The sequence below is a fragment of the Columba livia genome, chromosome 5 (genome assembly GCF_036013475.1).
Source record: "Columba livia isolate bColLiv1 breed racing homer chromosome 5, bColLiv1.pat.W.v2, whole genome shotgun sequence".
NCBI classification, from domain to species: Eukaryota; Metazoa; Chordata; class Aves; order Columbiformes; family Columbidae; genus Columba; species Columba livia.
In genome coordinates, this window is record NC_088606.1 from 41,582,931 (window position 1) to 41,596,277 (window position 13,347).

A 13,347-nucleotide genomic window follows, 5' to 3' on the forward strand; every position below is an offset into this window, starting at 1 on the left:
GAGTAAAAAGTTAATAAAAATAACTGCCCTGGCAGTTCAGTCCCACTCCATAGCAAGAGAATATATATTTGTATTTATACAATTTCAATATTATATAATATATCACTGTATGTATAACTTTTCCGTCAGATGAATGCCACTCATCTGAACAAATTGACCGCAGTAAATGGTTATAAAAGCAGCCGACAGCAGTTGGTGTGCAAAATGTAAGTGTGAGGCTGACTGCAGGGAGCAGGCAGACAAGCTCACTTCTGGGGCTTCACATAACCCTGGCTGTCACAGAATCATGGAACCTGAAGTGTGAAAGGACAAACCACAGTAAACGTCGTAGTAGCAGGAAAGTATTTTCATTGCTTGAAAAAAAAAATAAAATTCAAACTTTGTCATCACATTAAAAACATTACATGAGAAGTAATAAACATATTTACACTTCTGTTTTGATTATAAATATACATTATATACAAAATAATGTTATAAAAAGTAGAAAGTTCAGTGCTTCTGATTTTTTTAAATTACTGAAATACTAGTCTTCAAAATAAACTACAAACAGACAAACTAAAACCCATATTATTGATTTCTGAAGGTCATCTTCACAATGGTCCTACGTGGTCAGAGCAGAAGGTCAGTAGCGGACATTATGAAGGGGTCTTGTCTGCACAGTTCATGGCAGTAGATGGGCTAGTCCAACAACAGGATTTACAAGGGCAGGAATATTGCTGTCTGAGAGAGCACGGTCCAGGTTTCTTCGAAGAGATCTTGTTTCCTCCCTCCTCATTCTACCCCACGCCACAGTCTCATTTCATCAGTGTCACAGCACTTTCCATTGGGTGTCCGATATTATTGTTGTAAGTCTGTATATACGAAAAGAGCTTCTGCACACCCCTGGTTTCCAGGGGCGAGCCTTCCCCTTCTCCATGTAGTGGTGGATGGGTATGAAAGAAACAGGACGAGCCCTGAACCTTCTAACTCTAATCTCCACCTGTCTTGGCAGAGGGCATCTCAGTGGGTGCTTCGCTATTGGGCATTTGGAACTGAGATGAAGGACAGGAGCTGGAGTTTTGCAAAGAGATGGCGAAATTGGGGGTGTCACTTCTTCAGAAAATAACAGCTGCAACTTTGAGACTACTTGCAGTAGAAGGTGGCACCTAATTCAAAAACACGACATAACCCCCCAGATTTATGTCAAAATAAGGGGTGGGGAGAGAATGAGGAAGGAGAAGAAATAGTAATGTCTATTCACAATCACTGGTAGTGCAAAGGGCATGAAAACAGCTGATGCAGCTCAGCACATATAGATTCTAGGAGCCGATTGATTTTAAACGCATTTGTAAGGCTTTAAACAGAGCTGGGATCATGCCTCTCCTCCTTATCAATGGGGAAGAGGCAGTACACATTCCTCATCACAACTTCTCCTTCTCGAATGTTTAAATCCACAAAAATTCTGTCTCATATTGTGGCTTGGGTCGATCAGTTCTCCAAAGCATCACCAAATGAGATGACACATAAATTCAATATTCCTCTTTCCTTCCTTCTCTTGCCCCTTACACTGTCTCCAGCACATGCAGCAGGAGAGAGGAGACCCAAATAGATGTGTGGCAGAAGTATCAACCACCCCTGCCCAATACTGTTCAGGTAACTGCAAAAGGAGCAGTCAAGTCTCTGTTTGGGCTTGTTAGATTCTCTTGACACATTTTAGGCACTTTTAAACCCAGAAAAAAAATCAGACCTCGTTTATACTGTATCCATTATCTGCATAGCAATGTGTCTTTCTTTACACCTTCCATGGCAACATCCGTGATAGTTAAGTGCCTGCTCGTCTACTGGCACATCCCATAACCAGAGTTCTGGAAAGCCAGGGGTCTGTCCATGAGGAACTGGCCTCAGTATCTTTTAAAAACGAATTTAAACAACAACATTTTAACCCCTCTCTCTTCCCTCTGCCTCCCCTCTTTTACAGCCAATCAGATTTCTGGTATCAAACTTCAAACAAGGGCAGTAAGAACAAAAAGGTGTATTGCATCTTTCAGTAAATTCACAGTCTGTCCAGTTCACCCAGTTCCATCCTCCGCCTGAGAGCAGCAAGTTGCATGTAATTAAAAACAGTCCACTCCAGTTCTGAATTGTAAACAATGCAGCAGGAACGTCCATCTACTGGCATTACCAAATCTGAGGTGCAAATGGGCTGATCTTCAGTCTTATACCTGTCAGGAGATAAAATATCAGGAATGAGAAGGAAGCACAACGTACAGAGTACTGCAGAATTAACACATTATGATTCAAGTATGTTAAACCAAAGTAATTTAACCCAGACATTACTGGAGTTTAACTATCAGCATTCTATGCTTTTGCCTGGGTCCAGAGACAGAGAATCACCAGGAAACCAGTCATCTGTATAACGAGTGGCCTTTCTACCCGGCCTGAAGGGAAGAATGCTTAGGGTAAAGCTTACAAATCTGAGTGCTTAATATTAGGTCTCTGAAAAAAGCATATGGTATAGTTAAATGGCTTGTGTTCAGAAGCATTAAGCCTGAATGATGTGCAAAGAGGTTTCAGGAGCTGTCACTATGAAAATAAAAATACTGCTGGAGATGCCTGATATAAATCTGGGAGTCTGGCTTTCATCAGCAAGATCTTCAAAGGAAGATACAGTATCTAGGTCAGTTAATGGGAATGAAGCGTCTAGCTGTCATTTATATCTTTGAAAATCCTTTCAGTTAGTCTTAAACTTCTAATATTGTTGGTTGACTTGTGTTCCAGCTTGCCTTCAAGAGGAAATCTGATATCCAAGCTGGCAATAGAGAGAGAATCCTGCAGATCTGACTTCACAGATCACTGCTATATGGTACAGAGAGCTTACCTTTCCTGGAGTCTGAAACTACCCGACACTAGTCCTACAAATGGCTACGCTGAACAAGGCAGATATTGGATAATGTTAAATTGCTTTTAACTGCCATTAGGCCTTTTTCCAACGGGTCGGTAATTCTTCAGGAACTGGTCAATTCCTCAATAGCTGCTTTTAAAATTCTTTGGATTGTACAATGCTCGGCCCTTCCTTTTCTACATTTTGTCCTCTGACTTTTCAAAATAACATTAAAATCTAGACAGGTTTATCATTAACATATGAAACAGAATTAACTTCTGTTAGAGAATATATAGCTGGAGTGTAAACGCCAAGAAGTTGAAATTAACCTATTATAGACTTCCTAAATTGCTGTTATGCCTGTCCACTAAGACATTTTGCTACCTTCCATCTTCTGCTAGAAATCTATAGCTTTGCTTGTTTTCCCAGAACACAGATTATCCATTGTAGTAATGGGAAAAAACCCATGGCTTTACATCAATGGGCCTATGAATTATTATTATTTCAATTTTTGCTGACTACCTATTTAAGAGGAAATATGCTACAGTGTACTGAATTTTTATGGGCTGATGTTCCATGCTTTCATCTCACAATGACTTATCTAAACTCAATATCTCTGGTTTAATAAAATCAGAGCTGCTAACTTCTCTATTTTTCCCCACTGAATGCTCTGTTTGCTTAGACACTCCTGTGGGCCACAGAAGAGAAGAGGTGAATGCTGGGAAGTATCTTGGGTCCCTGGAAATAGAGTAATCCTCTCAGATGCAATTCTAAAGGAAAATTTGCCCCTTTGTGCATTTATGCCTGTTCACCTGTGTACATACTTACCTCTGTGGCTATGATGCACTCATTCCTTTCTTCTGTTATCACAAAGACGGACTGGTACATTGAATCCCTTGGAGAGCATATCGCTGATATTCTACATTCCGGCTTTTCACTATGGCAGAGCAGAGAGGAAAGAATGTTATTTGTCTGCTAACAAGCCTGACTCTCAAAACCTACCATGAATATGGAGGAGTGGAATGAGATAGCCATGGAGGTGTGGGAGGGAGTGCAGAGGATGAAGTTTCACATGTTCTATATGATGGCAGGACATTATACTAGAGAAGTGGAGGTAAAGAATAGTTACTGTCTTCCTACGCTTCTGCCATGTCCAGCCTAATAGTGTGCTCCTCAGATCCCTCAGTGAAACAGCCACAAGCAGACCCCACACAAGACTTTCAGTACACAACATATCAGAAGACTGATGAGCCAGTGAATACCTGACCTTTACTTTTTTTGAAAAGTTATTTTTACTCTATCATTCTTCTCAGTAAGCAAATCATTTTGCCTTCTTAAGAAGCAAAATGCTTATTTTTAATCACTATATGCCTTTATTGTTCTTCTTCCAATATCTGCTGAGGAAGGAAAGACACTTCGTACTTTCACCACCGGACTAGCCACTCTCATTCTCCTTCACAGTACCCATACGAGCAGCACCCAGCACAAACTATCTAATTGACCTGGCTAAGGATACCACTTGGCCGTCAGATACATAGCACAGCATGAAGATTCCTGGCTTTGCTCTGGTTGGTTCTGTATATTACCTCCTCGAGGTTTTGTTTTTCCCCATATTTTCTCATCTGCTTCTAGACTGGTGTGAAGATGAGAGGCCTTAAGAAAGACTAGAAGGAAGACTGCATTCTCACCTGTGTAGTCTGAGGGGAGACTTTTCTCCTAAACATTTTTCACTTTTGTAATATTTGTCTTCCTGTGTCCCTCTACTTGTCAGGTCTTTTACCAGATTGTAGTCCAGTTTATGATTCTTGGGTTTGTAGTTTGATTTCTCCAGCCCACAGTCCACTTCGAGGTCTTTATTTTTATTGGTGTTTTTGAGCTGGGAAGCTGGGATGAGATTGTCCTTCTGGAAGTCAGACAGGTTGTTCATTGTCTCCAAGTCCTGCTCTGGGTGCATCCTCATCTGCCTGATGACCATTGCTATCATGCAGAACAGTATGAGCAGCGCCACCAGCCCCACCCCCATGGATATAGCAATCCAGGGGACTGGTTTAGGAGGAAGTGTAACAGGAACGGTATACACTGGCAATTCGCAACGGTTGCCCATGAAGCCGGAAGGACAGTAGCAGACAAAGTTGGCACTATAGAGTCCGCTGTAGCACGTGCCTCCATTCTCACATGGCCCAGACGCACATTCATCTCTGGTTTTGATGTCACAGTTCCTGCCACTGTAGCCTGGCAAGCACGTGCAGGTGTAATCGTTGATCAGGTCATGACAAGTTCCCCCATTGGAACATGGGTTTCTGGCACAATCATTGATGTTTATCTCACATTTCTGACCAGAGAAACCAGGACGACAACGACACACACGAATCTGGCCAAGGTAAAAGCAATTACCATCTGAGGAAACAAAAGTAAAATTAAAAAAAATTAGGCTGCAATGCACTTCACTCAGAAGCCTAAACCTCTCCATGGTAAACATTTCATACTATATCAAGAAAAGGCAGGTTATTTTACAAAACAACTGCACATCTGAAAGTTACTTCTAGTTTACCTAATTATACCTTAAAATATGCCCCTTCTAAATACATAATGAAGTTAATTTCATTACTAACTTTTTTCCCCATCACATCATAAACCTCATGCATTGCTGTGTTGCACAGAAAATGCCAGTGAAATCAGCCCTCAGCAGGAGACCAACATTAGGGTAGATGTGGAATACAGTGGGGGACAGGGACTAATGTATTAGAGGAAGAGTAGAGGTCAGATTGGATTTCTATCACTTCTGCACTGAAAAGCACAAACGAGTCAGACATGAGATTTTTTTGATTAAAAAACTCACCATTTGCACAGGGGTTGCTTGTGCACCTGTCTACTTTCTTTTCACAGTTCGACCCTGTGAAGCCAAAAGGGCAAACACAAGCGTAGCTGGCCCCCTGTTCTTTTTCCAAGCATGTGCCGCCGTTAAAGCACGGAGAATCTATACACGTCAAAGCGCTGTGCTCACAGTGAGTGCCGTAGTAGCCAGGGGGGCACAGGCAGTGATAACCGTTCTCCATATCCTGCAAAACACAACATGAGAGCACTGTTATTTGATGCCACCAAATGATAGCTGCTTGCACCCTTCTTTCTGGTCAGCAGTGAGCGCTGTTCTGTCCCTTCTCATCCACACTCTGATGTGGCAAAAGCAATATTTGGGGAGTAAATAACTGCAGGCTGGACTGCGAGGGGTAGGAGCTGTGAACCGGCCATACTTGTGCGTAGCAGTAATCATGCAGCCACACAAGCAGAGCAGATGCAGTTGTAGGGAGCCTACAGGCAACTGGGCAAAAACATTACTAACACCACTACTGTGTAATGGGATCACTGCGGTCCTCCCAGAGCAGAATGGCATTTGTCAACCTACGCAGCTGTGATCAGGCTGTTTATCCTCAGCACAAGAGCTCTTTTTTTTTTTACAAGGGCTTACATTGCTTTGCCATGGATAAGTCCCACCACTTAGATCACAACAAAACTGTTAGTTCTTTTCAAGTGGTGTACCTCCAAGGCCTTGGGAGAAGGCAGCTAGGGTCTTGCGACATTAGCTTCAATCTAAACATGCATCAGATTACATTTGGTATCTGCATCAGATTACATTTGGTATATATAATCAATCAGTCTTTATCAAGAGATAGAATCAATCATTGACTGGGTCCAAAACCAGCCTGAAACACTAGACTGCAGGAAACTAAAAGTGCAGAACCCTGTTTCGCAGAAAGCTTTTCAGCTGATTGCCCTCATATTGTCTGGCACTACACTCCCATAGCAGAAAGCAGAAGTTTTATTTGTTATTAAAATACAGACTTAGGGCATTCCTGTATGAACCTTGGTTTGAGAAGCTTATTTTTTACAGATCTGCTCCCTCATCAACCTTGGATCTTGCCAAGCTCTCATAATGGCTGCCACAGAAACCCAAGGATCAGTTGACTAATTCTAATCTAGATGATACATCTCCTCCTGTAACAGACTTCCTCCCCTGACACCTCTTGGGAAGGGTTCAGTTTGATAGTGGTGAGCGTCAGTAATGAACCTGTGTACTATCGAATTCCCGTTCTGTTGTTACAGAACCATTTCTGAAAAGGGATACCGGGCCTTGCTTCGCATACTTTACATTTAAAATGCCCTTACTGTGCAACTGCCGCCATTCCTACAGGGATTGCTGTCACACTCGCTGATCTCATGTTCGCAGTCAACACCAGTAAAGCCGGGTTTGCAGGCACACGTGTAGCTGCCCTGGCCAGTGTTCATGCAAGTTGCTCCGTTTTTGCATGGTCTGTGGTGAGTGCAGTAGTTCAGATCTGCAAAGATACCAGGAGTTAGAGAAAACATCTTTGACAGCTGTGAAAAGACATTCATGCAAAAATGTTTTAGTCAACAAAATGGCAGAATTTTTGATGAATTAATTTTTCTAGCAATTGGAATATTGGAGATGATCCAGGTTATTATCAGTAATCATCAGACGTTTCAGATTATCATTGATTTTAGATGTTTCGCTACATCTGTTACTGTAATACATGAGCTCTGCATTTTGAGAGACCTGGCAAAAATTTAACTTTCTTAGCACTTTGGTACACTCTCCCTTTTTTGTGTGCATAAACCCATTAGCTGCAATGGGATTTAGATACTAAATCAGAAAACATACTTGGTAAATATATGTTCTCCAAAAGACTCACCACAGCATTAGACACTTTGTGCACAACATGTCACATACTAAAGCGGTGAGCCCCACCTCTAGAAGGTGTGCTTCAAGGCTTGTTCTGGGGAGGCAGGGTGGAAATAAAAATGTTGAGGCTTGGAAATTTAAACAAACACTATAAATCTTTTATTGTTTATTTACCATGCTCTCTTGTTATGAAAGTTAGTAGTTTAAACTGTCTAATTGCTCTGCCAAGCTTGACGGTCCTTTTTTTTTTCCCCATTTAAATTTGAGACAGAGGTTAAGCACACAAGTTCATAGAATATAAGTAGAAAATTTTTATAAACTCTATAAATACCATTGAGTAATTGGAATATAGCTGGTTAATAGATAACTACAAGCAGAAAAAGAAATCTGCAACTTTACTTTTCCTGCTTAATTCAGACTTCTACATCTTAATCCTATAACTGTCTTGAAAACACTTAGCTTGCTTTGAGCACTTAAGGATTTCAGTGCCAGCATTGCATATATGGCCTTGAGGACATGACTGCTCAGCTGGCTATGGTTCAGTGATTCAATGGGTTGAATAGGTGGAAGTGGTCTGGTGTACCTTAAAATGGAACCTGTACTTTTCATTCTTGCTTACATGATTTTTCTCTCATGCTCCAGACTTATCACATGAGTTAACTTCCTTGTATGCAAAATAAGGAAGGCCCAAATGATAGTGTTTACTGCTGCTGGAAACTGTTTAGTAAATTGTTATAGTTGTACAGGGAATAAGTTAAACTTAGCTGGATCAGGCAGAAAACCTGCCTGTTCAACAATCATCCAAGATGTTTTCGGTTTTGTTTTGTTTATTTGTTTGTTTGTTTTTTGTGGGTTTTTGTTTGTTTGTTTTTCAAGATAAAAACTGCAGTTACCAAAAAGGTTTGCTTGTTTGCAACCAAAATTACTATAAATATTGGTAAGACAGCCGCGGTACAAACGGATGCCTACGAACATCTACCTTGTGGAAATTTATTTCTAGATCCGATGGGTCAGATGCCTTAGTCCAGTGCCAACGAATACCCAGTCTAGAGCCATAGGCACAACCTTCAAAACTAACCTTGATCACAGAAGAGGCCACCCCATCCTTCATCACATATGCACTGCCATTGTGTTTTACAGGTCCCGTGGCGGCAGCCTATATGAGGAATGCATTCATCACAGTAGCGGCCTTGCCAACCGGGACGACAGCTAGAATAAAAGTCAAATTAAAACATTAATGACATGGAAAACAGTTTAAGTTTCTATTACAAGGTGACATCTTAACTGAAGTTCAGATTGCAATTTCCGTCTACTCACATGCACTCTCCGGGCTTGTTGCAATATCCATTCTGTTCAGTACATCCAGACAGACAGATGGCTGTAAAGAGAACATAAAAAAGCAGAAATTTTAGGTAAATAAACATGGCACTACAGAATACGCTTTTAAAAGGGGAAATGCCAGCTTTAACAAAAAATACTTTGAAAACCAGTTTTGCACTTTCAAAGGTTTGTTTTAAAAATTCTCAGTGCGGGGAGCTCTGCGGCAGGAGGAAGTGAACAAGGAGAGCCAACATTTGACAACTTGTCCTTTAGTTTTTCTGTTTATACAACAAACATGAACTCTTGCTAGAAAAGGAACAAGAGGAGGCAGGTTTGCCTTGTGCTAATGAAAGGCTAAAAGAACCCAACAGGACTCCAAGCACACCGCAAAGTTTCCCACTACCACATCGCAACACCTGTCTCATCTCCCCTGACAGCAGGAACAGTGGAAGCGTTTGTGTGGGCAAGGGGCTAGCATTTTAACTTGGAACAGATATCTCTGATTTAGGGTTATTGGCCAAGATCCCTTCTCTGCTAGCCCTTTATTTGCTGCTCACGCTTGCAGGGGTGAAGCGCAGCATTGGCAGCTGTAGCCAAACGGGCCAAAGTCCTCAGCGTGGAGCTTTCTCTCTCCAGGCAGGGAGTGGAAAGGTCAGCATGAAAACACGGCCCCAAGCAGCTCCCAGTACCGTGCACGGTGCTTTGTCACCGCGTTGAAGCCACCGTGTTTTAAGGACTGAGGGCAGCTACAGCCAGGGTTAGACAAGGGGATGTGCTTTTGGGTCCCGGCTCCCTCCGCCAAACAGGCTCCCTGCTGCCTTGGGGGCTGCGTTTGCTCCAAGGCCCCTTGATGGGCACCCACGCCCCAGGAGGGCAGGGCAGGCCTAGGGAAGCCAGAACGGGACACGTTCCTCATGTGCTGATGCCCGCCACGGCCCGAGGGTGCGCAGGGGCCAGCGAGGCGCCCCCCACTCCGCTTCCCGCGGCACCGGTGCCGCCGGAGCCCCGCCGCGCTCCCCCTAGAGCCGCCGCCCGGCGGGGGGCACTTACGGTCGGTGCAGTACTCGCCGGTCCAGCCGGGCAGGCAGGCCAGGCTGCCGTCCGCCTCGCAGACGTAGTGTCCGAAGCGGTCGTCGCGGCGCTTGCAGAGGCGAGAGCAGCTCTCGCCGTAGTAGTTCTCGCTGCAGACCACCCGGTAGGAGTAGCGGAGCTGGGTCAGCGGGCCTTTCTGCATGTCCTGCGACCAGTCCTCGCCCACCGAGAGCGACCGCTGGATCGACATCTGGCTGATGAGCCAGTCCTCCGACGGCGGCCGGGAGCCTACGGGAGAAGCGGCCCCCGCGTCAGCGGCCCCCGGACATCGCCGGCAACGTTTCCCCGCGCCACGAAAACCACCCGCCCCGAGCGGCGAGGCACCCCTTGCCCCCGCCGGAGAGGAGCTGGCAATTATATACATATATATGTGTATATATATATATATATACACGTATGTGTGCGTATGTATGTACGTAAGGGTATGCCCCGCGTACAGAGGTGGCCACCGCGGTGTGCGGGGCGGGAGCGCTAACCCCGGCCCAGGGGGGCTCAGCGGAGGGGCCTTTGAAAGCGAGGGCTGCCGTGAAATATCCTTTTCCTCTCTGCTCAGAAAAACATCCCAAAGCCATTATTCCTTTCCAAAGGGCGGAATTCGAGCAAGGTGTAAAATACAGGAAAAGGCGGCCGGGGCTCGCTGGCAGCCTCCCGGCTTTCTCACCGCAGCCCGCCTCGCTTTCCCACGCCAAAAATAAACCGGAGGAAACGCAATTGTGTTGGAGATTAGGCCGGGGCAGAATCAAAGCGGCCCCTGATGGATATCGTGGGGGGACCGGCTCCTGATGGTGGGATAAAGCCGTCCTTGCAGTTATAGTATAAACAGCTGAGCCGGGGCGGCCGTTAACCGTTTCGGGATGGGGGGCGGGACGGGGGGGACAGAGGGACCGCGAGGGGCGCTCCCGCCGCGCGGGCGCCCCCTGCCGGCGGCGCGCGGCTGTAGTCACCTTCCGGCAGGTAGTTGGCGGGTGCGTGCCAGGCCTCGATGATGAGCGAGAAGGTGCCCTGCGGAGGGGAGAAACCAGCGTCAGCCCGGCCGCCCGGCACCCCGGGGCTCTCCCGCCGCCCCCGGCCCGGCCCAGCCCCCCGGCACCCGCTCCGGCCCGCCGGGCCCCGCACCGGCGCTCCCCCCGCGGCTACGCGCTTCCCCCTCGCCCTCCGACAGACCGCGGGTCCCCCCGCCCTGTGCTGTTAGTTCTCTTAACAAATAACGCTTATTATCCCCAGTGCTTGTGCGCTGGATGCGCTTTTTACATCGCATCTTTTTTCCCTTTCCCTCCCCACCCCCCTCCTTTTTTTTCCCTTCTTTAAAGGAAGTTCTGGAACTAAGTCTAAAGGCGAAAGTAGTTTGTTTACATTACAGATTAACAGCGCGCTGCGATTAGCCTTCCCTTGCCGCCCTCCTGCCCCACCATCGCAATCGGGTTTAAAGTGGAATCTCACCGGCCACGTGAAGTTAAAGGGCAACTTAATGGGACTGTCAAATCTCTCTGTATCCTTGATGCTGAAGGAGTTTATTCCCAGGACCGGGGTGATGACGCTGCCGAAAGTGCAGGAGCCCGGGGAGACCACTGCCTGAAAATGCTTCAAACAAACTCGAAAGAAGGTCCTGCAGTGGGGAAAGCAGGGCTTCCCGCTGGCCAGAGACCCGTGGCTGTTCACGAATTCGTGCAGCTCCAGCTGGAAGACGCCAGAGCTGGACACCCTCTACACAAAGGGGAGACACACAAAATAGCCAAATCAGACCTTACCCCGGCTTTGCCATGCAAACTTGTTTCCATCACCCACTTTACATTTCGCGAACCCTTTTTTTTTTTTTTCGATGTGCGATTACCTGCTGCAAAATCATTAACAGAAACGTCAAGCCAAAGATGCGCAAGGCTGTCATCCTTGTGTAATTCAAGCTTCCAGTTCTTAATAGGTTTAGTTTTCCTCCTGTATTCCTCAGATGGTCCAAGCAACCGCTTCTCGGTCGAAGGAGAAAAGAGAGGCGTCACGGCGATTCTTCTGGAGCAACCTGCTCTTTCAAATATTCCCCGAGCACCAGCAGAAATCGGAAGGTAAAATCCAGGTGTCGATCCGTCCCCTTCTGGGAATTAATCCTGCAGCCAACCGCCGACCTCTGGTCGCTGTCGTCGCCTTTATAAACTCCAAAGCCGGGTGGGTTTGGTGAGAGACGCGGAGGGGAGTGCTTAGTGTGGAACCGCTCCTCCTTTAACCGGTGCTAGCAGCGCTCAGTAAATGGAAAACTTGCTTCCCTTCGAGCTGTTTATATAGTTGCCTCGCATCCTCACAAGCTCATTATGTAAACTGTCAGTCAGACTCACGGCCGATCCCTCCCCTTTTCCATCTTTCCTTTCTGGAAAAAAAGAACCAAATGTTGCGGAGAGCCCTCATATCCAGAATTAATACCCTGCTGCCGCCGCCGCCGCTGCCGCTCTGACCGCCGAGGAGCCGAGCTGATTACGAACAAGCCAAGCATCTGTTGAGATATTTACGGCGCCCACACTGGGAGAGTTCCCTCGAAAATCAGACGCCTCTCCGCAGAGCGGCTTTTTCCACAGCGCCCGAACAAAAGAGGATGAAATGTTTAAAAAACACGCTTGTTAGTTAGTTTGTTTGTTTGTTTGCTCCTTTCCCCCCGATAGCTACGTGTGTGTGCGCCCTTCACGGCCCCCCCGCCCATCCTCTCTCCGGCCGCTTCCCGGGGCGGTGGGACGGGGCAGCGCTGCGCCCCGCAGCCGCGGCCGGGCCGGCGGGCATGACCTGCTCTGCCTGGCGAGAGCTGGCCCCAGGTGGAAAGTAAAAGTAACACGGTGCTTGCCCGACAGGCGGGCACCCGGAACGGCCCCGCCGCCGCCTCCGGGGCGCAGCAGCTTGCTTTGGGGGCCGCCCCTGCCGCAGGCCCGGCACTGTTCCCGACCCCGGCTAATGGCGAGGCGCCCAAACCCACCGGGGAAGGGGGCAAACAGGGGCGGGTGGTGGCAGGGAGACGGGCACGGCGGGGATCTGCAGTCGCCCTGCCGAAATCGGCGGCAAACGAGCGCTGAAGCGAGGTGGCCGAGGCTGGCTGGCGGGCCGGCGGCGGGGAGGGAGCCTGACTTTCCTGCTGCTGCCCCGGCCCCACAAAAAGACGAGCAAGGGGGAGCTTCGGGCACTTGCAGGCAAGCGGGGCGGGCGCGGGGGCTGTGTCAAGCTGCTTGGCGGTGGCCGGTGCCGGGCTGCGGTCTGGCGTGTGCCAGTAAAGCCCTTGGCCTGATTGCAGCGTGCGCTTATTGTTGGGTCGCGTGTCCCTCATTAAAGCCAAGCACAGAGAAGGCCTTTCATGTGGCTTTTTATTTCAGCTTGTTAAATGGATGGGAGGCCGGAGTGGGGGGGA

At 47.1% G+C, this 13,347-nt stretch overlaps 1 protein-coding gene across 2 annotated transcripts; it reads right to left on the reverse strand.

Annotated features, from left to right (window-relative positions):
• Positions 1–331: 331 nt before the first annotated feature.
• On the reverse strand, positions 332–12,216 carry DLL4 (delta like canonical Notch ligand 4). Of its 2 annotated transcripts, XM_065064617.1 has the most exons (11): positions 11,803–12,216; positions 11,412–11,675; positions 10,916–10,973; positions 9,930–10,199; positions 8,877–8,937; positions 8,638–8,768; positions 7,025–7,194; positions 5,700–5,919; positions 4,549–5,257; positions 3,689–3,797; positions 332–2,201 (listed from the first exon to the last, which is right to left on the reverse strand). In XM_065064617.1, exons 1-11 carry the CDS (start codon positions 11,854–11,856, stop codon positions 2,196–2,198), a joined length of 2,052 nt encoding a protein of 683 aa, XP_064920689.1. In that variant the 5' UTR covers positions 11,857–12,216; the 3' UTR covers positions 332–2,195. The 2 variants fall into 2 exon arrangements, with proteins under 2 accessions (XP_064920689.1, XP_064920687.1); XM_065064615.1 differs by lacking the exon at positions 332–2,201 and having other exon boundaries at positions 3,513–3,797; positions 11,803–12,214.
• Positions 12,217–13,347: the final 1,131 nt, after the last annotated feature.